This window comes from Opisthocomus hoazin, chromosome 5 (assembly GCF_030867145.1).
Source record: "Opisthocomus hoazin isolate bOpiHoa1 chromosome 5, bOpiHoa1.hap1, whole genome shotgun sequence".
NCBI lineage: Eukaryota > Metazoa > Chordata > Aves > Opisthocomiformes > Opisthocomidae > Opisthocomus > Opisthocomus hoazin.
Genome location: NC_134418.1, coordinates 35,636,934 through 35,660,032, shown reverse-complemented (window position 1 = coordinate 35,660,032; position 23,099 = coordinate 35,636,934). Strand labels below are relative to the sequence as shown.

The window sequence follows — 23,099 nt, the reverse complement described above, 5'->3', positions numbered from 1 at the left end:
GGATTTTCAAACGCTGAGATGGCACCAGAAAGCTGATGTGCGGGCTGTGCTTGCTGCCCAACTCACTGACCATCCTTGTCTCCCCACAGGACAGCGGGGCGTCAAGTCTCGTGCTCCGGTGATAGCCCAAGTCTGTGCTCTAACGTGGGAGCAGAACATTCTGAAGGAAACTTTCTGGGTAGCTCAGAAGTTTTTTTGAATACGTCCTTCCAGTACGTATAAAGCTTGTTAACACAGACCCCATGTGGCTCGGTAACTAATGCCAAGGGTAGACGCCGGGCCTTGGCCACTCCCGTTAGCAAAAGAAAGGTGAAAAACAATCACAGCGAGGAAGTACAAACGATTAAGAGCTGCCCTGAAAGCAACTTGCCTGCTGACAAAGGCTGATGAGAACAAGACCTGTGCAACCCGCGCACTGTGTCAGGCTGGTAAATCCAGCTGTGTGCTAGCAGAAAAAAATTTTATTCCAGGTTTTTTGAAGCACCACTGTGACTGACACAAATGCCCCAGCTGGAAGAAAGCAAATGATTAATCAGGATTCCTTAGAATTTGGAGGTAATTTTAGCAGAACAAGAAATGCAGAAGTATCAGTGAGTCCTGAACATTCCTCCAGGACAAAAATCTATTACTTCATACATGTCCATTAAAACACTTCATCTAGCCCTTAGCCCTTTTAATCCCTCTTAACAGATTTGCTTTACCACAGACAGAGGAGCTAATGCTCTCCCACCTGTCTTTACGATATGGAACCATAAACAAGAGCAAGTACTTTTCATTCGTTAAGCATTATCCCCCCTTGGATAACGCTATCATCCACACTAGCATTAGTGTGACGAAGCCATCTTTAGAGAAATGCCCCAACTCTCTCCAATTCTCACCCTCACAATGTATGCCTCTAGCAGAGAACGCAGAAACTTACGTACCATCTGTTTCCAGAACTCATCTCTTGCCATGAGTTTCAAGACACAAAGCAAACCAAGACTTGGGATTCCGGCTTGCTGGAGGGAATTCCCTTTTTCCTCCACCCCAGACCTTATGCAACACATTTCAGGACCCTGCTGTGTATAACCAGATGGCAGGCTGGTTCACATCCGTCACCAACCTGTACAATTAGGTTAGTGGGTCAGCTGAACTTACTGTCTAATTACACCATCATTTTATACAGAGTTCTTTATTTTTCAGAGTAAGATATCACGGCTGCCTGAAAACAGTTAAGGAATAATTTTTATGCTCTACATTCTAACGGCCCTCTGAGACTCTGGCACTCTACAGACGCATAGCAAGTAACCTGAACAGCCCACTGACAAATTTCAGGTTGAAGAACCGAAACCTGCACTTCGGTCTCCTAACGGCCAGAAATCTCGTTAGCCTTTAGCAAACCCCATCACAACAAAGCACAGTATCTCTAGATGGTCATTTCAGTTGCTGTGTTGTAGAAAGTAGAATAGATTATGACAACTGACCACTCAGGACATGTTTACAACAACTTTTGTCTCCTCAAGCTGTGGAGGCTTACTTCATACATCTGTCAGCCGCTCAATTTTTTTCCGCTAGAAAGACACTCATCTGCTCTCGTGCAATCCTGCGTCATTCTACATCGCAAGATCTGTCTGCCCGAAAGAAGTCACGGTCATTTCCGTAACACAAGGCAATGACCCTACATTCCAGAGGGCCTGAAAGTGAACTCAAATATGCCAGTGTACATCAAGAACAAACGATACAGCATCTAACCCAAGAAAAAAGAACCATTATTCTCCTTGCTTTAACTCTGCCTTCTCCAGGTAACACTCGGCAATTAGAACACCATGCAAGATGCATGAGGCGCTGTTATCTTCTCATTGCTGTGTAGGTCAAAATCGAATTTTCCTCCTAAGGAACTGCAACCCAAAGTTATTCCCAAAGTTTAGTTAGCAAAGGGAGCATTAGTTAGTGTAACTAACTAGAGTGTAGGCTCTGTTGGTTGTTTTTTTTTCAAGAAACCTGAAACAGTGCTGCGACATGGCTTGTGGTGGCAGATCATCATTAAAAACGGACTACAAGTGGGTCCTTCGAGGATTCTTCTCTCCTGCGAGGAGCCAAACCAAACCCACCCATAAGTCACCTGGCTGAAAAAAGAGACAGAGGTAAACACTGTAACGTTTTGCTTGACGAGCAGTAACTAAGGCCCTTCAAGCAAACTTACTCAACGCAGAACTGGATTGTATCCAGTTATGAAAAGGCAGTTGGCTGGGTATTTTTCAGTGTCAGTACACAGTCTCAAAAATGGTCGTATCTGACCAATGGTGACTGTTTGACAAGGATTTCATTGTCTCCCAAAAGGCTGTTTGCAGCTGTCCCTGCTAGAGCAGTATCAGTGATAGGAAAGTAGTCCACGGCAAGTCGCCTGCTCCTCAGAAACATTCTTCTCTTGGCTTTGCTTCATCTCATGAAGAATAAATCTTGGAAAGCAGGCTTTGTATACAAGCCCCCCAGCCTGCTGGCTTTCTCACGCGGAGGCTGGGAGAGCGGTATTACCAACCGTATACTGCAAAGCAAGTGGCTTCCTACATGCAGCCAGATGATGACAATTTCATGTTACACCTCACAGAAGTCATCCCTGCCATTTAATAAAGACTGCAACTTTTCAGTCAGCTCATTAAATGACGCTGGATCAGCTTTGATGGGGTTAACTACAAAAGCCGAGCTTATTCACATCATCAATTTGCTAGGAGCCAGAACAGCTTGAATGTGGCAATTCAAAGCAGCAGGACTTTGCAAGATGACACATTTGTCAAGTTATTACTGTATTCTTGAAGTGGAGTTTCTCTAGAACCACTTGCTCTGAATGCCATGTGAAATTACATCTATTTAATAAACTTTATACTTTAGAAGAATTGTGATGTTAGCCTTGACCCACATGAACAGAAGAACGAGGTTTCCCCATTCACTCATAATGAAAAGCTTTTTTGTTGAATATGTGTTAAATAGCCACAAGTAGCTGTGACACTTAGGTCACCCTTAAGAGCCTTTAAAGACAGAAGATAGATTCAGTTGACATTGGGAAAACATATGGGAAAAGAACCAAACAAGCCATAGACACAGACCCCCCCACCCCCCCAGATTTCAAAGCTAGCAAACTGCAGCAAAACAATTGTTATTTTTTTTATCCTGCCTCTTGCTTTTTATTTAGATTTCAGCTTGGTAGGTTATTACTTCAGCTGACGCACAATTTAACCAGCCAAGAAGTTCTATATAGAATTATGTATTAAAATAGGTTTAGACCTTAATTTGGTGTTCTTTAGGAAACAAACAAACCTTGAAGTAGTAGTTTCCTCCTCCACAACTGTATATCCAAATGCTTTGATAAATAAATAGGGCCTACGCTTCTTGGCACTGTTAAGCACAACGTATACATTCAATTGTACTAAATATCCCAGAGCAAAAACTTACTTGATATATAGTTAGCAAACTTAAAATAGGTCAACTAAACTACAGCACAGACTAGTGGTTTTGAAGCATCAACAGTACGTTATTTGCTACCTGACAGACCACAAGCAGGAGAAACCCCAGCAACCCAGCAAGATGCATATGCAGCTCACAACCTGTCCTTGTAACAAAAGAACTCATGAGCCATTTTCATTAATTAATATATTTTCTGCATTATAGTTAACATATGTACTTTCTTCGTGTCATCCTTATTTCGTTAAGTATTGATATTTTGTTATATTCAGACATGAGTACATTTTCAAAGTCTTTTGCAATAAATATCATAAAATAATAGATTCACATAATAAATATTCTTTACAATAAAAAAAGTTTTAACAGACTTTTGTTTTAAAAATAGTTGGGATTCAACTTTGTGTTTTATACATAAAATATACAAAAAAGGCCCACAATTTGTGGCTAAGGCAATAAACCAGGGACAGAATAAAATTATGAAGTACAGAGCAGAGCTAAATTCACTAAACCAAAGGATCACAAGAAACTTTCAGGATTCAAAAATGCTTAGGTGACTCAACAACACCTGAAGGCTGTTTGGATATACGAACACCACCAACTTTAATATCAACTGATACTGACACACTGTAAAAGTGGGAGGAGGGTGGAGTGAGCAATATCCTTCAAAGATTTGACAGCAAAAGAAACAAAAGAGTACGTTGCAGCCATGATGTCTCCAATGTGAAGATCTACATAGCATAGCAAAAACTGAAGTTACACTGAAAATGTTAAAAAAGGAGGCAGGGTAATTCTCAGGACTGAGAATATTCGGGGTGGGGGGGTGGAGGGAAAAAAAAAAAGGGCAAAAAAAAAAAGCACAGGCTGCTTATAAAATAGTCAGGCCTCCCATTTGGTAAAGCCTTTACTTTACATCCCTCTCCAGAAAGAGCACACACAAAACATTATTTCACAATCCAGCTCACTCATGAAAATTATTCTTCCTTGGTATCTGGGGGGGCTAATAAAAAAAAAGCAACCACAACAAACTGCTGAGAACCAAAAACATCTTTGGGAAGATATTCACAGAGCAAGAAGCTTCAAGAGCCCAGTGAGCCCTCACCATCTCTCTCAGGAGTGGTTCAGTTACAAACCCAGAAGACCCTGCCAAAGCGAGCGGCAGACACAGATACCGGGTCCACGCTTACCAACGAGCAGCAACGACTACATAAAACGCTCCACGCTCAGTCAAGTCAATAGGAAGAGGAGAGCAAAGATGCAAAGGGAAGAACCTGGGTATTTGAAGTTGGGGAGACAGAAAGGAAAGCAAAAGAACAGGCCCCTCTGCCCCCCCCCCAAAAATGGGGGAGAGGAAGGACGGGGGGGAAAGGAAAAAACAAAATCAGCTACAACCTGAAAAACTGAAGTTGGAGGAAGTAAACTTCCCTCCGAAAATCATGAGGGCTTGCCCTGACCCCGCGAGGGGCAGCTCTCCAGTTTACAATAGACAGTGTTGGAGTTCTTGCACCGGCAGCCTGGACGATTGACGCGGTCGTAACACCCTCGACAGAGTTTTAGGCACCCCTTTGCCGGAGGGTAGCAGAGCAAGCACGGCAGGAACAGGGACATCGCTCCCATGCACAGGTACCTCGAGCAGCAGTGCGACTGGGAACAGGAGCAGGGATTGTCCGCGTAGGAGTCCCCCTCGTCGTCGTTAGAGCAGTGGTAGAAGACGCCCTTGACCAGGCACATGCAGGTGCCGTACTCCACCATGCTCTCCGCTGAGCAGAGGCACTGCCGGTTGCAAGCCAGGCACGACGGGAGGGCCCTGGGTGCCGTGCACTCCCCGCACTTGCACTTCCCGCACCGCTCGCAGATAAACTTGTGCTGCCCCAAGTCCTCTTTCAGAGGACCTTTCAGATCATCCACGGTCAGAGACGACTGCTTGGGCTGCGTCCGGACGGTCCGATCGGATCGGTGGCCGGAGCCCGGCCGGGACGGAGGGGACCGCCCCAGCAGCCCCTGCTCGGAGGAGGCACTGCTGTTGCTCCCGGAGCTCGCCGCGCTCCCCGTGCTGGTTGACCGGCTCAAGACAGGAGCCCTCGCGCTAGGCTGATGCGCCGCGTGCCCCGCGTGACTGGGTCTGTGTTCGTAATTATTATTCACATTAATTGGTATGATTTCGTGAGTCCTCTCATGCTTCTCCTGCCTCGGTGCCGTCCGCGGCCCAGATTTCTTCACCACAGACGGACCTTCGGTGTACTCGTTGCTGCCCCTGATGGCCTTGATCTGGTCCAGTGACAAGATGGTCGTGGGCTGGCTGTCTCTGTCGTAGTCCAGCCGCTGCCGGCTGTCCAGGGAGGGCTGCTGAACCATCACCAGCGAACCACCACTGCCGTGTTGGCTTTGGGGCTCCATCTGTAGCGATCGCTGCCTCTGGCATTCAGCGGGAACCTGGCATGCATCTGAAATCCTGGAACAGGAGGAAGACGGGAGATGTAAATAAACATCATGTGTGTGTACATATATACACAGATACACAAGATCAAGGGCGAGAGAGGAACAAAGAACGGGGTACTTTCTGAATGCAGAAGCGATACTGCAAACCGCAGATTGCCCTAGCCACCTCCTACCAACCTCTTTCAGCAGGGGATTACAGCAGCGCTGAGGATCTGGCCAAAGTCCAGTAACGGGGAGAGTCTGAGTACAGCATCACAGATGAGGACTGCAAAGGAGACCCCATGCCATTTGTAAAAAGAGTTAAAAATTTTTAAACTTCCAGTATTAACCTGTACGCTTGGCAAGCCATGGAAAGCGCTTCTCACTCACTGCTGACCTCCACATCTGTCTAACCAGCAACAGCAATTCTGAACGCCCCCCAAAACTAAGTTGGAAGTGGGCAAGAACGCCATCAAGTTCCTGTTCTGTACGGCAGAATAAAGGACAGGCACAATTCTCACTCTTCTGTCTGAACGCGCAGCATCAGAAAGCTCAACAGATTTGCTCCCTGCTACATTTGGAAAGTCTCCTGTTCAAAGCGACGCATGCGCATTACGGAGTCTCGAACTAAGGACTGTCAAGCGGCCAAGGCATCTTCTGTAAGAAAGTCACCCAGCATTTAAACCCAATCCGCTCCTTATAAAATTAAAGCAAGCATGCAAACAGCCCGTTTTCCAGTATTTTCTGACCACGGGCCAGGGCGTGAAAGAAATAGCGGTAGAAAAAACTAAGATGAACTAGGTGTCAGATAAAAAGTACCGAAGGATTCACAAGCATGTTAAGAGCAGACGACAAAAAAAAAAAAACTCGCAAACCTCAAAACACAAATCAAAGCCTAAATCCATTTTCACAAGACAAACAGATTAAAAGCTTCTCAAACAAATACAACATCTTCCAGTCTATCTTTTAAATAAGTGTTATGCATTTCCGTTCTTTTTCGTTCTGCCTAGCTACTGGTGTGAAGATTGCAACGCTGACTGAGGAAACTGCAGCGACAGTCCTGCACCTACGTAAAAATTTAGACAAGTATCTCAATGCCACATTTATGCAGCGAACCCAGAAAACAAACTGCCTTCCTTTACGGAGAGCTGTGGGAAAAGTCCCTTCTCACTGCCCCTGAGATGTCACACGTCTCTACCCAAAAGAGGAGCACGCTAAGTGCTACCAAGCATTTCTGAAACTCATCTGAGTCTGCCCTGCCCACCCCGACCTCAGCCGGCGCGCAGCTGCTCTCCGCTCACGAGAGAAGGAAAATCGTGGAAGCACGGGGACAGACAAGAGCACGAAAGGTTTCTTTTTTTAACAGGTGGCTAGTCAGCATCCTTATCGCTCTGACCGCTAATAAGCGGTAAGGGGCAGCCTCTGCCAGGACACAAAGTCTTCGCGCTGATCCAGCAGTCGGAGATTTCATTTTATTCTCAATGTCACCTGTGCGGGCTCTAAGGTGGCCAGGGTAAGAGACAAAAACAGAAAGAAAACAAAACCCCCAGACCCGTTCCCTTCTCGCTCGCCCCGCACAACGCGCCGCCTCCGCCACCAGACCCACGGCAGGCCGAGGGCAAAGGAACGCAGACAGGGAAAGATCTGCAGCCGCACCAACCCGGAGCTGGGCTCCCCGGAGAGGGGGGGGGAATAAACACACACACACACCCCCCCCCCCCCCCAGCCATCGCCAAAGGCACCCCCCAGTGCCACCGCCGGGGGGGAAAGCGCAGCCCCACCGCGGCAGGTAGACGGCCGAGCCCAGCTATCCACCGCCCAAACCAGTTTTAAACTGAGGGGGGTGGGGGTGCATCGCCCCGGCAGAGGAAGCAGAATAAAACGCCACGACGCCCAGCCGAGGCGGCGAGGGGCTCGCCCCGCTCCCCCGGGCACGGCGCGGCGCACGCCGCTGGCGGGGAGGAAGGAGGAGGAGGGGAAAAGGGAAAGAAAAAAAAAAGGGGGGGAAAAAAAAGTTATGAATGAAAACAAGGGCTTTTTTTTTTTCCCTCCCCCCTCCTCCCCCCCTCCCGCGCGGGCAGGGCAGCGGCCGGCGCGGCCTCGGGAGGGCGGACTTCCCGGCGCTTAAAGCGGCAGCGCCCGGCCCAGCGCCCCTGCACCGTCCCCCCCCCCCGTCCCCGTCCCCGGCTGCGGGGAGGCGCTCGGGGGTCGCGTTGTCGCCGTCCCGCCCCCTCCCCGCCGGCCCCGAGCAGCCCCGCCGGGGCAGCGGCCGCCGCGGGGCCCTCAGCGCGGCCCAGCTGCCGCCCGGCCCCCGCAGCAGCCCGAGCCCAGCGGGCCCTCGGCGGAGGGCGGGGGGGCGGCGGGGGCGCGCCCCGCGGCACCTGCTCCCCGCCCCGGGCGCTGCCCTGCGGGCCCACGGTCCGCGCCGCCCCGGCGTGCGAGCCCCCGACCGACTCCTCTCCGAGGAGCCACCGGCAACGGCGAACCGGCCCGGCGGCAGCCCCGGCTCCCGGCCCCGCGGGGTGGGTGAGGGCAGGCGGGCAGAGCCCCCCGGGGACGGAGCGGAGGGCAGTCCGGCCCCGCTGCCCGCCGCGGCCCTCCTCTCTCGGGGCTCCCCCAGCCCCGCAGAGCCGGACCCCGCGCTGCCCGCCCGTCGCTCGGTCCGGAGGCGACGGGAAACAAACCGAGCCCCTCCTGCCAGCGGTCCGTCCCGACCTCCGGGGCTGCCAGGCTCCTGCCCGGGTCGGCGTCCCCCTTCGCGGGCGGGAGCGGTCCCGGGTCCGGCGCTCGGCTTCCCCGCGGGTCCCGGGCGGGGCAGCGCGGCCGCAGCCCCCGGAGCGAGAGATGTTCCGCCGTCGCCGTAGGAAATCCCGCGGAGGCGCTGGCTCTCCGGCCGCCGGCGAACGGGAGGCAGGGAGTCACGGCTCTGCCCGCTCCCCGCGAACGGCCATGTGCTCGGCGCCGCTGCTGCGGGGAGGCCGGGTGACAGGCTCGGGGGCACGGCCAGCGCGTCAGGGAGCGGGCGGCGATGCGGGGCGGCCCCCCGCGGCGCGGCGGTCCTTGCACGGGAGCTCTCCGCAGCCTCGGCGGTACCTCCGGAGGAGCCAGCGAGGCTCCGGCACGGCGCAGGCGGGATCCCCGTGTCCGGGCAGACGGGCAATTACCCAACCGCGAGCTCTACGATCGCCAGCAAGTCGCGACCGATCGCGGGGGCAGCCGAGACCCGGCTCCCCCGCCTGCCGATCACCCCCGGCGCCGCGGGGAGCAGCGAGGCCGCTTCACCTCCCCCCCCCCACCCGGAGCCCTTCGCCCTCCCCGCCGGCTGCGGGGAGCCCCTCGCTGCCCGCCCGCACCTGATCCAGAGCGGGGCGGGGGAGAGCGGCGAGCACCGCCCGGGCTTACCTAAGGCCAAGGTGAACGCCCGCTCCCCGAGGCACATTGGCGGCCCCGGCGCGGAGCCCGGCCCGGGCAGTGCAGGTGGCCGTGCGGGCAAGCAGTGCAGGCAGGCGCCCCGTCCCGTCCCTCTGCCCGCTCCGCTCCGCGCCGTCCCGCCGCCGTTGCGGAGTGACTCCGGACGCGCACGGCCGCCTTTCAGCGCGCAGCCCCCGCCCGCCCTCCACGGGCCGCGCCCCCGTGATGTCAATGTGTCACTCCGCGGCGACCCCGAAATCCCGGAGTGGATTTCCCCCGCCCTGCCGGGAGCCGCTCCCCGCACCGGTCACTCGAGCCGGGCGGCGGGGCGCCGGTCCGTGCGGGCGGGGGGGTCGGGACGAGGGGGAGGGGGACGGGACGCTCCCCTCGCCGCCGCCGCCGCCGCGCAGGGGTCGGCTCCAGCCCCAGCGCGGTTCGCCCCGGCGGCTGCGGCTCGCCCCGGCCGGCAGGGGGTGCGCGGCGGCCGGAGGGCCCCCGCCACCCCGTTCCTCAGGCCGGGTGAGTGACAGCAGCCCCCTCGCGCGCGGGAGCCGCGGGCGGGGGCAGGCGCGGCCGCCGCGGGTTCGCGTCCCGGCGGCGGGCGGGGGTCCCGCAGCGCCCCGCCCGGCCGCCGCGGCACCCGGGGCCCTTCCCGCGGCGGCGAGCCGGGCCGGGCAGCCCCGCCGCGACGGCCGCCAGCGCTCGGGCTGCGCAAGGCCTGCCGAGCACGTCGGAAGGCGCCTGTCCCCGTCGCCCTCCCGCCAGCCCTCCCGCGGGCGGTGGCCGGGCCCCGCCGGACCGGGCCACCTGCCCACCCACCCCCCCCCGGCCCCTCACTGCCCCTCGGGAGGGGTCGGGCCGGGCCTTCACTGCCGTTGCTTTTGTGGCCAAATACTACCTTTCACGTATGGCTTAGGGTTTTTCTTTTGAGTGACTGAAGAGCTTTAAAGCACATGAGAAAACGATGCGAAAAGAAATTCTGAGAACTGTTCGTAGCGAGGGGCAGTGCATGGGAACAGCCAGGACCTCCGGCGCTTGGCGAAACACCGCTGCGGCCCCAAGTTCATCTGACGCGCTCTCACCGGCTGTTTACAGTCTCACTCGCAAAAATCGCCTTCTCCCACCTTTTGCCCCAAAGGAGTGAAAAAAAAAAGGCGCATTAAGAATACGTGGAGGCGCTCGGCAGGAACATCCACCCAAAAGCAGATAACCCCCACCGCGAAGAGCATGGCGGCGTCTGCTGTGACAGGGCCTGCCCACCCAGATCACGCTTGTGGACGCAGGGCAGTTATTTTTCGTTAAACTTTCACCGGGCTTGGAAAGAAAATTCCCAAACTACATTTTTAAATTTCCCATCGTTACACTAAAAACGTTACTTCAACCACGTGCTTCCCTACGAAATAAAATCTTATGTGTTAAAGATTATATACCCAGCATCACTAATACTTCTAAGTTTGTAGTTAGCAGGCTGCTGACATAGGCAAACTATAAATACTGTAGGCTCAAGTGACAAACAGCAGCATAAAAATCCTAGGCACGGTCACAAAAACATCCTGAACGCATCATCAGTGTAGCTGGTGGGATAGGGAAATGCGATTGCTCGCCCAAAGCATCCTCGGACACGCTACGCACACAAAGCACAAAACCATTTTCAGTGAAATCCGTCTGAAAACTCTGGAACCTACCACAGTCCAAATTAGCAAAAACTCCTACCGCAGAACAAAAATGACTACGAAAACTAAACAAAAATTACTCCTGCGGAGTGGTGCAAATCTACCTTCTCCTGCTGTATTTTAGATTTCTTTCACAGGACAAGTCTGTTTTCGACAAAGCTGAAGCACAAGGTGCAGCATCGGTGTGGGTGCACAACACAGGGCGCGTCTTGCAGCGGCAGCGAGGGTGGGAGCATCAGCGGTGGCGGCAGGTGAGCCGCAGGGAGAGGCGAGGGGAGCTCGCTCCGGGGGGAGACCAAGCCTTTCGGGTTAGCGGAGCTCTGCTCTGCCGCTGGGAAGGCTCGCGTCTAGCAACCCGCTGTCTGCTCACAGAAGTCCGTATGTGTTTCCCCTAGGACACCGCTGTAAAAACATCGCTTACCACCTCTCCTTTCACATCCCTAAAGCCAGTACTGCCTTAAAAAAAACTGTGCCAAGTGTTAAGAGCTTGATTTTAGAAAATACAATACTGGGCTTAAATGGGTCAGTAAAATAACCAAGAGCACTGGCAGCGGTTCACCATCACTTGGCACCCGAATTAACACTCCACTGAACCAGGGAAAACCCTACAGCTGTATCAGAAGGCTCTCCACAGACTCGGGCAGACATGCCTGCATGCCACGCGAGTCATCTTGTTGGATTTTTCTTGGAAATGATAGCAGCGAGAAGCTTTTGTTAGAAAAGGGGAGGGCTGAAGTTCTGGAGAATAAACTGGCAGCTTGGAAGAGGACTGACACACCTAATGACTACATCCTGGCACAACCGGAGTTTGAGGATTGACACACAGACAGGAATCCGATGCAGCTGAGTCGCTTTCCATCTCCAAACTGTTGTGCGAAGGTGGCTGTCTCTCCCACTCACGACAAGTCTGGAGAGACCAGCCCTCTGCCTCCAGAGTTGATCCTTCTGCAAAAACTCCCAGAACTAGCTTCAAGAGACCGATGGATGGCTGACAGTCGTGATTCAGTCCCCCTTTCTGCTCCCACTGTGAGGCTCATGTGCTGGAGATAATCTCCACCTTCCGCAGGCATATGCTGCTTCTCCCTCGTGCAAGCTTCGGCCTGCCAAAAGATGTGTTGTGCAGAACAAAAGCAGAGTCTGTCGCTGGTTTTTGTTTGTTTTTCTTCCTAATCCACACCCAGAAGCAACTTCCATCTCTAGGTCACTTGCTTGACCTTTACCGGTAGTGAACTACACCTTCGCAAAGATGAATGGGATGAACTGTGATCCTCCCGCTGTCGGTAGCAAGTTAATGCCGCTTCCGCGTTGCATCCCACCCGGGAGTACCGTCGTGTTTCCCCCTGCGTGGCATCTCCTAGCCCCGGCAGAGGCATAGAGCCCGGTGGAGCAGGAGGACACGTACCCATTGCCAGACACCGACACTTCCCTCCTCCTCCCAAGCAGCGTGAGGCGGCTTAGCCTGCGAAGAGCGAGAACTATCCTATCCATCAGCACAGCATCATTTCAGACAGAAGAGCTGACAAACGGCCTGGCTTGAAGCATTCGATATTTACTGTTCCCGTCACTCACCTTCTCTGGTGATAACTATCTCCAGCCAATACAGCTTTGCGGAAACTCAGCAGAGAAAGTGTTTACGCAAGTTATTTGTCAGTTAATAACCAATCTTCACAGCTGTAACAACATTTCTGAAGTTACAGAGGAATCTGAAAGCAGCTTAAAAATCCCCGCACGTTAGCATTTATAACAAAATTATAAACAGAATCATTGCGCCGGCCTTACCTGCAGAACATGTAAGTTGCGTTATTTCCCCCACCGGCCACGCAGCGATGATCTTGCATGGGTGCTGGGAGAAACAACCAGGATCTGCGGCTCCCAGAAGCTTTGTGCATCAGCAGCCTGGACGCTGCGCGAGGTGGAGCTCTGCGGGTGTTCGTGCTGGGAGGCTCAGGACTCACGGTGTGGTCAGAGAGCCTCGGAAACTCTCAGTGCAAGGAGATAATACGTGCTTGTTGCGATGAGACCGGTATAACCGTGAATTTTTAACACTTACACTAGTAGGCCTGTCTGTATTAAAAAAACCCAGCAAACCAACAAAATCCTACAATAGCTATTAAACATTGCTGTAATAATAAGCGTTGTGGATGGTTTCTTGTCAGCTCACTGAAAATCGCGGTGGTCCTGGCTGAAGCCGGCCAGTGCAGGAGATGAGATAAAGCTGCTCCAAAGAGCCAAAGGACAGACCGTCGGTGCCGTGGCGGAGGCACACCCTGAGAGCGTCGGTGAATCATTCCGGGGTCGGGAAGAGAAAGTGAAGGATGATGTGCGGTAGCGTTTCCGATCACGCTTTCTGCTAGACAGGTTGACCTTTATCTGAGATCAAAGGCATGAGTAGCTGGGGAGTTCTTCAGTTTCCGTGCAAGGACTATCCCTCAAGCTCTCCAAAGAAGCGCAAAGCTACTCCTCACCGTCATTGTGCAGGCTGGGGACGGGCACACAGGAAATTCTCAGCTGCAAATACAATCTTGAGTTTTCTCTTTCAGAAGATAACATCAGTTTTTCTGAGAGATAGCAAAAGGTAGCAGCCAGGCAAACCTCTGAGAACAAAGGGACGAACCTCGACGTGAACCTGCTTCAGGAACATTTGAACGTTGAATCAAAGCACAGGGGAAACGCCGCAGAGCTAGGGTTTTGGTCCATGCCCAAATTTAGCACAAATTAACAAGAAAGGAAGTTCAAAGGTCTGTGCCGTAACTTGAGGGTTTGAGAACTTGTTTCCCCCCTTCCCCATCTATCGCACCATATCAGAGAAACCGGTGTTTTCCCTGGGTGTTCCTCCCAAGCCTGGCGAGCAGCTAGAGATGGAGGGTCCGTTGGTCAGCTCGGGGATACATGCTAGCTATTTCTGAATCGCTGGAAGGTCAGCTTGGTAAATGGGGATCAGCGGGAAACACCACAGGGGGCTGCAACTCGGGGAGAATCTGTAAGATTTTTTGGCCTTCCCAAATGGTAGGTTTTAATGCTACCTCGCTTTTGCTGTGAAGAATAGCAAAGGAACTTTTGCTGTCAAAAATGTCACTGAAGACAAATAGCATTGACGAAAAGCTGTGGGAAAGACAACACATCAGTAAAGGCACCTAACAAGAGGCCAAACTTCACTCTCCTAAGCACAGGCCACAGCACGTCTCTCCATTTTTCACTGCTCACTTGCCAACACAGGCAACTGGCACATTCGCGTTTCCCCTTCAGATAACCACAGTTATTTGTTTTCTGATCAAGTGTATTTCTTCCCAGTTGCATTTTGCTGCATTTTTAGCATGCAACTGAAATAAGAAAACCGTAACATTAATGTGAAGACTATCCTGATTCAGTGGGTGGAGGAAACCTGGGTAATTTAATTTCTGCAACCATAAGAGTTTAAGTTGGTTCTCATTTGTTTTTTTAAGGCCAGTAAGCCTGTTTTCCCATTTCTCTTGCTTTCTTCTACAGCTGAGTTAGGTAACAAACAGGTAGAGCTACAAAGATTCTCCTGGTGGGATTAACCACTGTAGATCTAGCTGTGCAAGTATGTGCCAAGAGCAGAGTGAAAGGAGATGGCTGTTTTAATCATAGCTGGTAAAAAACTAGCCAGAGGAAATCCACCATGACTGAATAATAGCATTTAGCTTCAAAAACAACCGAGGAAGAAACCTTTCCCATTTCTGTTCGAGAAGTGGCCACTCCCTGGGTGTGGGTCGCATTATCGGAGGAAGAGGTAAAGCTCTCTGCTAATTGAAATACACGGCTCTGTGTATGTTTTCATTATCTAAGCACTTGTGGCAACTCGGGTATTAGTACATCTCTAGGAATGCCACCTATTTATCAGGTTGTGCAATCTGTCACTGTCAGCTGAAGGAGGTCTCAGGAGCAGCGTTTCTAATTTGATTTGAAAATATACATGGAAACCCGAGCCTGCTTTTAGCAAGAATGATGGGGTTGGCCTAATGAACACAATCTCTTTTGTCGCTCCCAAGAACAGTGCGCCAACCGGGAAGCTTAGGCTCTCCCCACAGCTGGAACAGCTTCTGCAGAGAAGCAGTAACTTAACGTCTGTGTCACGATCTTGGTTCTGCTTTTATCAATCGAAAGGCATTTCAATGAGGTTTCAGCAGGCAACCTTCGATTCCCTGGAATGCAAGCAGGGAGGAAGTTTTTCCACTGATCCCTTGAAAACAAGTTTGCACCAAGCGCTGATTTGTTTCAGAGAAACTTCCTCCCTGAACCTTAACACAGGTGCGTGGTACTGAACGATGCTTAGGAAGGCGCGTATCTGGAGACCCAGTTCTCAAATAGCTGGGGTGCTGTCATTGCTTTCGGACCAGAACTTGGCCACAGGAAAATGAATGTGCCACAGAACGTCTCTGTGGCAGAGCCACACGTATTTCTGGCTGCAGCATCATCCACTTCGATCCATAAGCATTTACGGATTTTGGCTTCTTATGGGAAAAAACAAACCAACCAACCCCATACCTTTCCTTTACTCTCTTATGGTTGAAAAGACACAGAAAAGATCTCTCACCACAACTCTACAAGAGCAGAGAAGCGTCACTGGTTGTTTGCTGCATCCCAATAAGAGAATGATAAAATAAAATTTTGCTATTAATCTGCTGGGGTTTTTTTTCCTTTTCCCATTTTCTGGGCCTTACCTTCTCCAAAAGATTCTGTTTTGCATTCAGCAATTCAGGTATTAAACACCAAGATCTCCCTTGCATGTTTGGTGCGGTTTGGTGTCCTCTGGAAGAGCTTGCTAGTCACATCGTGAAACTTTGCTCTGTAGTAACTGCTGTCTGTCAAGGAATATGCAATGCCAAGGGCTGGATTCTGTTCCTAGGGAAATCAAAGTTGATCTTGGTTTTCTTTGAGATTGATGAAGTCAGGAGACTTCTGTATTTTGGAGATAGTTTGTGTGTTCGCTCTTTGTTCTAATTATCTATCTAATATATCCATTTATTTTATATACATATACAAATAAAAAAATATTATCCCTCAAGAGTTTTTGGTTTGGAAAGGTCAGATTTCCCTCGTCAAAAAGATCTGGGAAAACCCTTGACAATAAACAGCATAAAGCATATAATGTCACATTATTGATGAAAAACCCTCTCACTTCCATCAGGGCGGGAGACTGGCCGTAGATGAGGCGGGGACCGTGCGGCTCGAATTCAACACAAGCCACAGGAAAGCTGGCACTGCCTCTCCTGCTGGCTGGCACCCAGAAGAACATGCACAGGCACACAGTAACACGTGTGTGTTGTGACACCAAAAATGGGGGGCGGGGGGGTGGGGTGTGTGCGTGTTGAGGGGTGATCCCTCTTTTAGATTCCCTCAGTAGCTCTCTATTTTGAAACCACTACCGTGATTCCTTGTTTCTTTCTGCGATTTGTTAAACACACTATCCTTCAGAAGCCAAAGAATTTCCATGTGTAAAGGCCACGTCTGCTACTGAAACATACTCTGTTTGAAGTATCTCAGAGCCTAATTGGGATCTTCTATCTATTACTTCTCAAGGTCAGGAAACTGGAGTTTAGCAGTTTTGAAAATTATGTAGAAACTGGATACTTCCCCTGAACTAGCACACTAACCTTCTAAAACACCACAGTAATACTACTGCAAGATGACATTTCTTGAACCATGGCTGTAGTACTGAAGTATTCACAAGGTAGGTACTGTACTGTTGCTTACAGCTGTTTGCATAGATTTACAGTGGTATAATCTGGCCTAAAAGAAGCATCTGAATAAAGATAAAAATTCCAAGCGCGCCCAGTTGAAAAATACAACATGCAGTGCTTTTTCCAGCATTCTTACTGTGTGTGTTTCCACCGCTTTTTATGTCAGCTTAGAAGTGTGGACATCATTGCCTGACTGAATTCAGTGTTTGTAGTCATTTCCCATCCTGTTTATTAAATAAAATACCCCCAACAACAGTTCCCTAGTGGGTTCTAGTCTTTTACACATGGAAGGCTAGGCAGAGACCACAGAGTATTCAAAAAAGGTCGTCTTCAGCTTCAGCAGATATTGAGGTCAACTGCTCCAACTGCTCCGCTGTTACTTATGTCCATACCTCTTAAAGTAAGTGAAATAGCTGTCATCACCAGACTGGATTTCAACTCTGCAGAGGGTAATTATCAAAACTTAAACATTGGTCTGTTAGAACTGAAACACCACTCTGTCCTTACAGCAAACTAGCACTACCCTAATTCTTCTCCAAATGCCCCGTCTCCAGAAAATTTAAACAGAAGCCTATGATAATCTTACACAGGCAACATACAGTTTTCAGTATACTGCTCCCAAATTCGGAGTTTTTGCTGAGGGTGTTGTGCAGGTTGCAAATCAGGACTCTTAGAAGTAGTGCTGCTCATATTTCATCACACATACAGTGTGAAACATGGGAAGTATATGGAAAACAACATTTTTGGAGCGGGATCAGTGTCAAGAATTACTTTTCCAAACCATTTGCTATTCTTTTTTAAACTTGCCACATGAAAGAAAACTTTGAGTCTGTTACAAACACTCCTGTAGACTCCTTAGCTCCTGTAGACCTCATTTTCCAGGGTGCCAATTGCTTTAAAGTAAAAGTGCTCAGCATCTCTTAGGAAGACACAGAAAGAATCGGTTGCTCAGGGAGTTCTTTCCAAGGCAGGAAGGGAGAATTCCTATCGTCTAACCTCCCTGGGCAGATCTTGAAAAAAATGTCTTTTATTCTCAGCAGTGTTATTGAAACATACTACCTGAGCACTAAATGCTATACCTAGATGTCAAGTCAATTCTATGGCAATTAGCAATTTCTATCAGAGTAAGTTACTGATACCACCCTATATATACCGGTCACAGCAGTATTGAATATAACTCTACTGAAAGGTAGATGCAAAAAGTTGAAGCTTTTAAAAAAAACAAACTAACTCAAAGCCAGAACTCTTATGAAAGAGTTTTACTGAAACATAGGAAATATTTGACATCTAAAATAATATTAAAAATTGAGTCTGCCACTGAAACAGCTGAGAGAGCTCAGTTTTCAGCTATCTCATTCCCACATTAACTGCAAACAATAGAAAGTGCAGACCTTTTCCTGAAAGGAACAAATTAGTTTTCATCATGAAGGCTTTCCATCATGCCAGGAGATATCTTCCCCGTCCCCTGCCCAAAGAAAAGCAAGATAGAAAGGAAGAACCATCTTGGAAAAACCAAACAGGTTACTTGCTATGTGGAGATCAAACCCAGAAGGCATACAGAAGATGGCACATCTGTGAGCAACACCTAAAAGAGAAAGATGAGGTAGACACATCACTGAGGAGACACTGAGAAGGCCAGAGAGAGCTGTGAATCATGGAAACATGGAGGTGGATGTTAAATGACTATTTGTTAAGAACATCTTACTACCTCACTCCAAAGAACTGATAGCAATATCTGACTAGGATGTCCTACCAGCTCCTACTACATTGGCAATAATCTTTAGTACCAATCAGGTTAAAAATTGGTATTTATAAGTGTTGAAGAAGTTTTCAAGTATACAGAAAAGTATGCGAAAAAATCAGTTCGCTCATGGGGGAAAAACCAACAACTTGTTATACTGACCACTGAATATGATACTCCTGTTGTATCAAAGGAACCACACTCAAAACAGAGCATGGAAATCCAAAAAAGAACACCTGAAAGCCATTCCTTCACTTTGGAGTAGGACTGGGAAGTCAGACTTAGGAGCAGAGGCATATCAGTAAAAGCACATTTAATCTCAAGTGCATTTGTAGGTCCCCTGTCACCTGATGTTGAGAACTCTGAAGGTACGCATTTTCTAAACTACATGCATCTTTCCAGGTACCACTAGGTTCTTGGATACCAAGACATGTACTAGTTTGTACCTATAAAGATGCAAAGTAAATGTGAGAGATGTAGTAAATGGGAAACACTTTATTTCAACTTTGCTCCTCGCAGAACAGCTAAACGAGCTGAACTGTTGATATTAGAGGTAGTTTAGACAGAAGACGGTAGGTCCTTTGGCTTTGTTATAAACTTGGCCTTTGAACTAACAGGAAAAAACCCTGAAAAATATTTTCTCAGTGCACATCACGAAAGATCATTTGATTTCAAGTGAAATCACAATGCCACAAGCAAGGGGCAGACAAACTTCAATAAACATTTTAAAACACATCAAGAAAATTGTATTTAAAGGCAGGCCGAGTAACAGGCTCCAGAGCAACACTGTCAAACAGCAGAATCCAGTCAGCACTGCAAGTTTTCTTCCTTGTCCTTGCCAAGGTTGGATATCCAGTGCCCCAAAAAGAGACCTCGCGTTTCCTACTGCTCTTTCAAGCTCTGGGAAAAAAAGATACTGGAGCTCCCAGTGCTGTGAACTTCACTAACATTAAATGTATTCTTCATCTTGGTAACAAAAAATAAGTTGCGTAGCCTCACTGAAAAGTAAAATCCATGGACGCCAGTGTAGCTGTTTAACGCCTGCTCAAACCCAAAGCCACCCTGCTGGGCCGTGAAATGGGCCGTCATGCAAGGCACGATGCGGGGTTGAGGGAGCTGTACTAACGTTCACTGCTAACCGCACCCCTGCATTGCTTTACCTAGCTCCCAGCTGATTTCCTGACAACAATCGTCACCAAAAAGTGAACTTCTGAGGTAAACACAAGCAAGGTCTTCACGAAGTATTTCGCAGTTTTAAGCAGGAGCCAACTCTCACGACATCAATACACACTCATTGTTTTCAATGTAAGTTGGATTGTGCCCTATTTTGCAAAGCCAAACGCAATGTAACTGTTTGCAAAACGCTTTTGCACAATTTACTTTCCCTGAGGAGAACTTCATATCTTTATCAGAAGAATGGTCAGGTCACGAGCAACTAAAAGCAGAAAAGTCAAATCCCGATCTCTGCATCCAGTTCTCTGTCGCACAGATGTCCCACTGACTTTACCGGAAAGGATGCCTCTGTAAAAGCTTATGAATGTTACTGTGTTACATGTTTGTTTGATGAAACATGCCATGTTCCAAATCACTTCCACATCATCAATATTTTCAGCACTACTTGCTGCTCTGCTGACCTGCGTGGAGGAAAACGATCCTTTCTGGCAGGGAATGGGAAAGAAGCAGAGTAACAAAGCCGGAAGAGAAAGGTGGAAAGGACAGAACTAAAGATGATGAAAGCGCAGCAGGAGGAGTAGATTGATACAGTCGGATTTGTCTTACGGCAGAAATGGGCTAAGAGCTTCTTCCACATTTCAAAGAAGCAGCATGAATAATTCCTCTGTTTTTCAGCACCTCTCACCCATGTATCCAAACACCATGCTTCGAACCACTTTGCTCCAAGTTATTCTCAGAGGAGAGGTAAGTGCATAAGGTGTAAACCAGGCAGTAGCCAAGCTCCGGGAAAAGAAATAGCTCTGTGGTATGGTCCATGTTCTGTGCCATTAGCAGCCATCAAATTAATTGCTGTATCTGTAAGCAACAGAGCAAACACAAACTGGTAAGTACTGTGTATGCGGCTGACGGGGCCATAAACACGCTAGAATGTTCCCATGGCATGGCAGCATCCAGCTGAGAGAAGTGCAACCATTTTCTAACATAACATCTCAAGGCAGCGATTACTTACGAGACGAATACACCCAGCAGCCTTTCAGGCTGCCGCTCGATGTCAAAAGTGAAATGCAATTGCACTGGGGAGCCCAGTGCTGGGGACACGGCACTGGAAACCGCCTGCGCAGAGGGGGTGGCTTTGTGGAAGGACCTGCAAAGGAGCAAACCTCCCTCCGTTTCTGCTCTGAACGCTCCGTCAGAGAAAGGCTTTGGTCAGGCCACATTCTGTGCTAGCTTTTTCTTTTGCTGTCTCCCCACCCAGCTTCACACAAATTCTTGTAAAGGTTATGTACAGACTTGTACAAAATGGAGACTGACACTAGCTCTTGGAGGATTTCCCAGAGCAAGTTTAACAGAGATTATATAACGTGTTAAATCTGGGTTGTTGGCTTTTTTTTTTTTAATATAGATGTTATTATACTACTAGTTTATTCTTCCTAGCTTAACCTCCAACCATCCTTTCAAATAGTTATTTATGTTTTGCAGAGATTAAAAACCCGAGGTTATTATACGCATTTTGGTTCCAGCCCTTACCTAAGACAGGACAAATGTGTTACAACTGGAGGGTCTTAGCAAGTCATAACAACCATTATTTTCCTTCCACATATCCTATTATCAAAGTCACAGGGGGGAATCTTTCCTTTAATTGATGTGACAGCGGAACTTCAGAGCTATACCACAGAACTTTACTTCTATATTCTTTAATCAGAGATGTCAAAGTACTCTACAAAAGAGGGAGAAAGAAAGTCTTATAGGGGAGAAATGACTTCCAAAGGTGTCACAATAAGAGCCGACTGGGACAGCAGCTCAACTTTTTTGACTCCTAGCCTGAAAACCTCCCATAGAACAGCAGTTTCTAGATGTGGGGAAAGTAGCCTGGGTAAAAAAAAAAAAAAAAACACCTCACAATTTTCATTTAAAACAGCCTCAGTTTCAGAGAAAGAAAACATGTCATACATTTTATTTTATCCAGTAAATAATAATTTTAACATTATGTGTGATTGGGAAGTATAGTACAAATTACAGGAGCTTAGGATGTGATGTCATTGGGAATATAATTTTAGATCTATTTCATGCATATAGATGTATTTTTACTCATGCCACCCACAAGACCCGAGGAAGGAAATAACCAGAAAGATGAAAAACAGACAGCTCAGGACCAACTTGGGGGGGGGGGGGGCACACAAACACGAGGAGTGCACAAAGCAGAGAGCCCTTGGAGGTGTTTGTGAAGGAGCAATGATCAAAGCCTCGGGCGTCATGATGTTGTTCTGCTGTGCCTGCTCTTCACTGCAGTAGAGTCCCTGCTGCTTTTGGATAAATGCAGCGTGCTCAGTCTTCAGAAAACAGGGGTTTTTTTCTTTTCTTTTTTTCCTCCTTTCCTCCTGTCCCATTAGGACCAACTGTTGTACCTATCTACCCATCCAGAGACCGCTGAATGGAACTACTACAAAAATAACTGGAGTTGCTCCGGTGCATGGAAAGGTGCCTCAAAAGAGAAGTCAGCTTGAATGCATTTTGCTCACACTTCCAAGCTCTACAGGCTCCTTATTCACTTCAGAGAAAAGTTCAAAACTTTGATAGTCCTGGTCTGCACAGCTTTGTCTCAACTTCTTCTGCAGTCATCCCCTCCCCCAAGTCAATGCAATAGGATAAATCCAGCTTAAAATTATAGGGCACTCATAATATTGAAGATATTGACTATTCCCCAAAAAATCAGGCTAAGTTCAATCCTAACACAACTAACTTCAAGATAGACAGCACATCTTCGTGCAAAGCCATCTCCAAGAAGCTCTTCCAGACAAGCACTTCTGAAAACACACCCAAAGCAGTCAACCATGCTTTATTCTGAAGGAATTCCCAGACAAAACCCAATTGTTTTTATTGAATGTTCTTGGCATTCATATACTTCCATTTTAGATACCATGATAATAGGCACCTGCAGTAACACAGAATTTTGCTTTTTAATTTAATCTACAGTCATTTCTTTTACAGGGTTAAGGCTTTTTATTTTGTACTTAATGTAAAACTTGAGGACTTTAAAACAAAAAAATAATACCTAAGCGTTACCAACAATCCCCTCCTCCAGCTGATGCTCAGCACGAAGCTGATTTTGTCATCATACTCTGCAAGCTTCTTCCTGGGTGAACTCGGACAACGTAACCTCAATTTAATCGAAAATACTCACTGTGTCCATACCAGGATAGATGCTACATTGCTGGCAGGGGAAAAAAAGGGGGATTATAACAGCAACTGGTCTAAACCTTGTTTGGGCAGTGTAGCAGAGCTACCATCACCAACAGTGACGGCCACAGAAATAGCCCAGGGCACTGCCTCGGCTTCTCTTGAGGTCACCTGGGCTTTGTGCAACACAGAGAACCCCAGTCCAAGGATGCTTTTCTCCTCAGAGCTCCGCTCCAGCTCCGCCTCGGGGGACAGCACAGTGCAACACAGCTGCTCTCGCCCAGGCTGGGGTAGGGCACAACAAAACTATTTAAAAAAAAAAAAAGTGCTGTTCTGGGACCCTGCTCTTCGTGTCATGCCATCCTTTCT

General features: G+C 48.8%; 1 protein-coding gene across 2 annotated transcripts; it reads right to left on the bottom strand.

Moving 5' to 3' along the window:
• Positions 1-3,209: 3,209 nt before the first annotated feature.
• Positions 3,210-9,419, bottom strand: SPRY1 (sprouty RTK signaling antagonist 1). Of its 2 annotated transcripts, none has more exons than XM_075420946.1 (2): positions 9,256-9,419; positions 3,210-5,887 (listed from the first exon to the last, which is right to left on the bottom strand). In XM_075420946.1, the coding sequence occupies exon 2, from the start codon at positions 5,830-5,832 to the stop codon at positions 4,870-4,872; it is 963 nt and encodes a 320-aa protein (XP_075277061.1). In that variant the 5' UTR covers positions 5,833-5,887; positions 9,256-9,419; the 3' UTR covers positions 3,210-4,869. The 2 variants fall into 2 exon arrangements, with proteins under 2 accessions (XP_075277061.1, XP_075277059.1); XM_075420944.1 differs by lacking the exon at positions 9,256-9,419 and adding an exon at positions 6,052-7,960.
• Positions 9,420-23,099: the final 13,680 nt, after the last annotated feature.

What these genes read in the sequence shown, in the direction of transcription:
- SPRY1 (XM_075420946.1), bottom strand. Translation starts at nt 5,832, where the DNA reads ATGGAGCCCCAAAGCCAACACGGCAGTGGTGGTTCGCTGGTGATGGTT.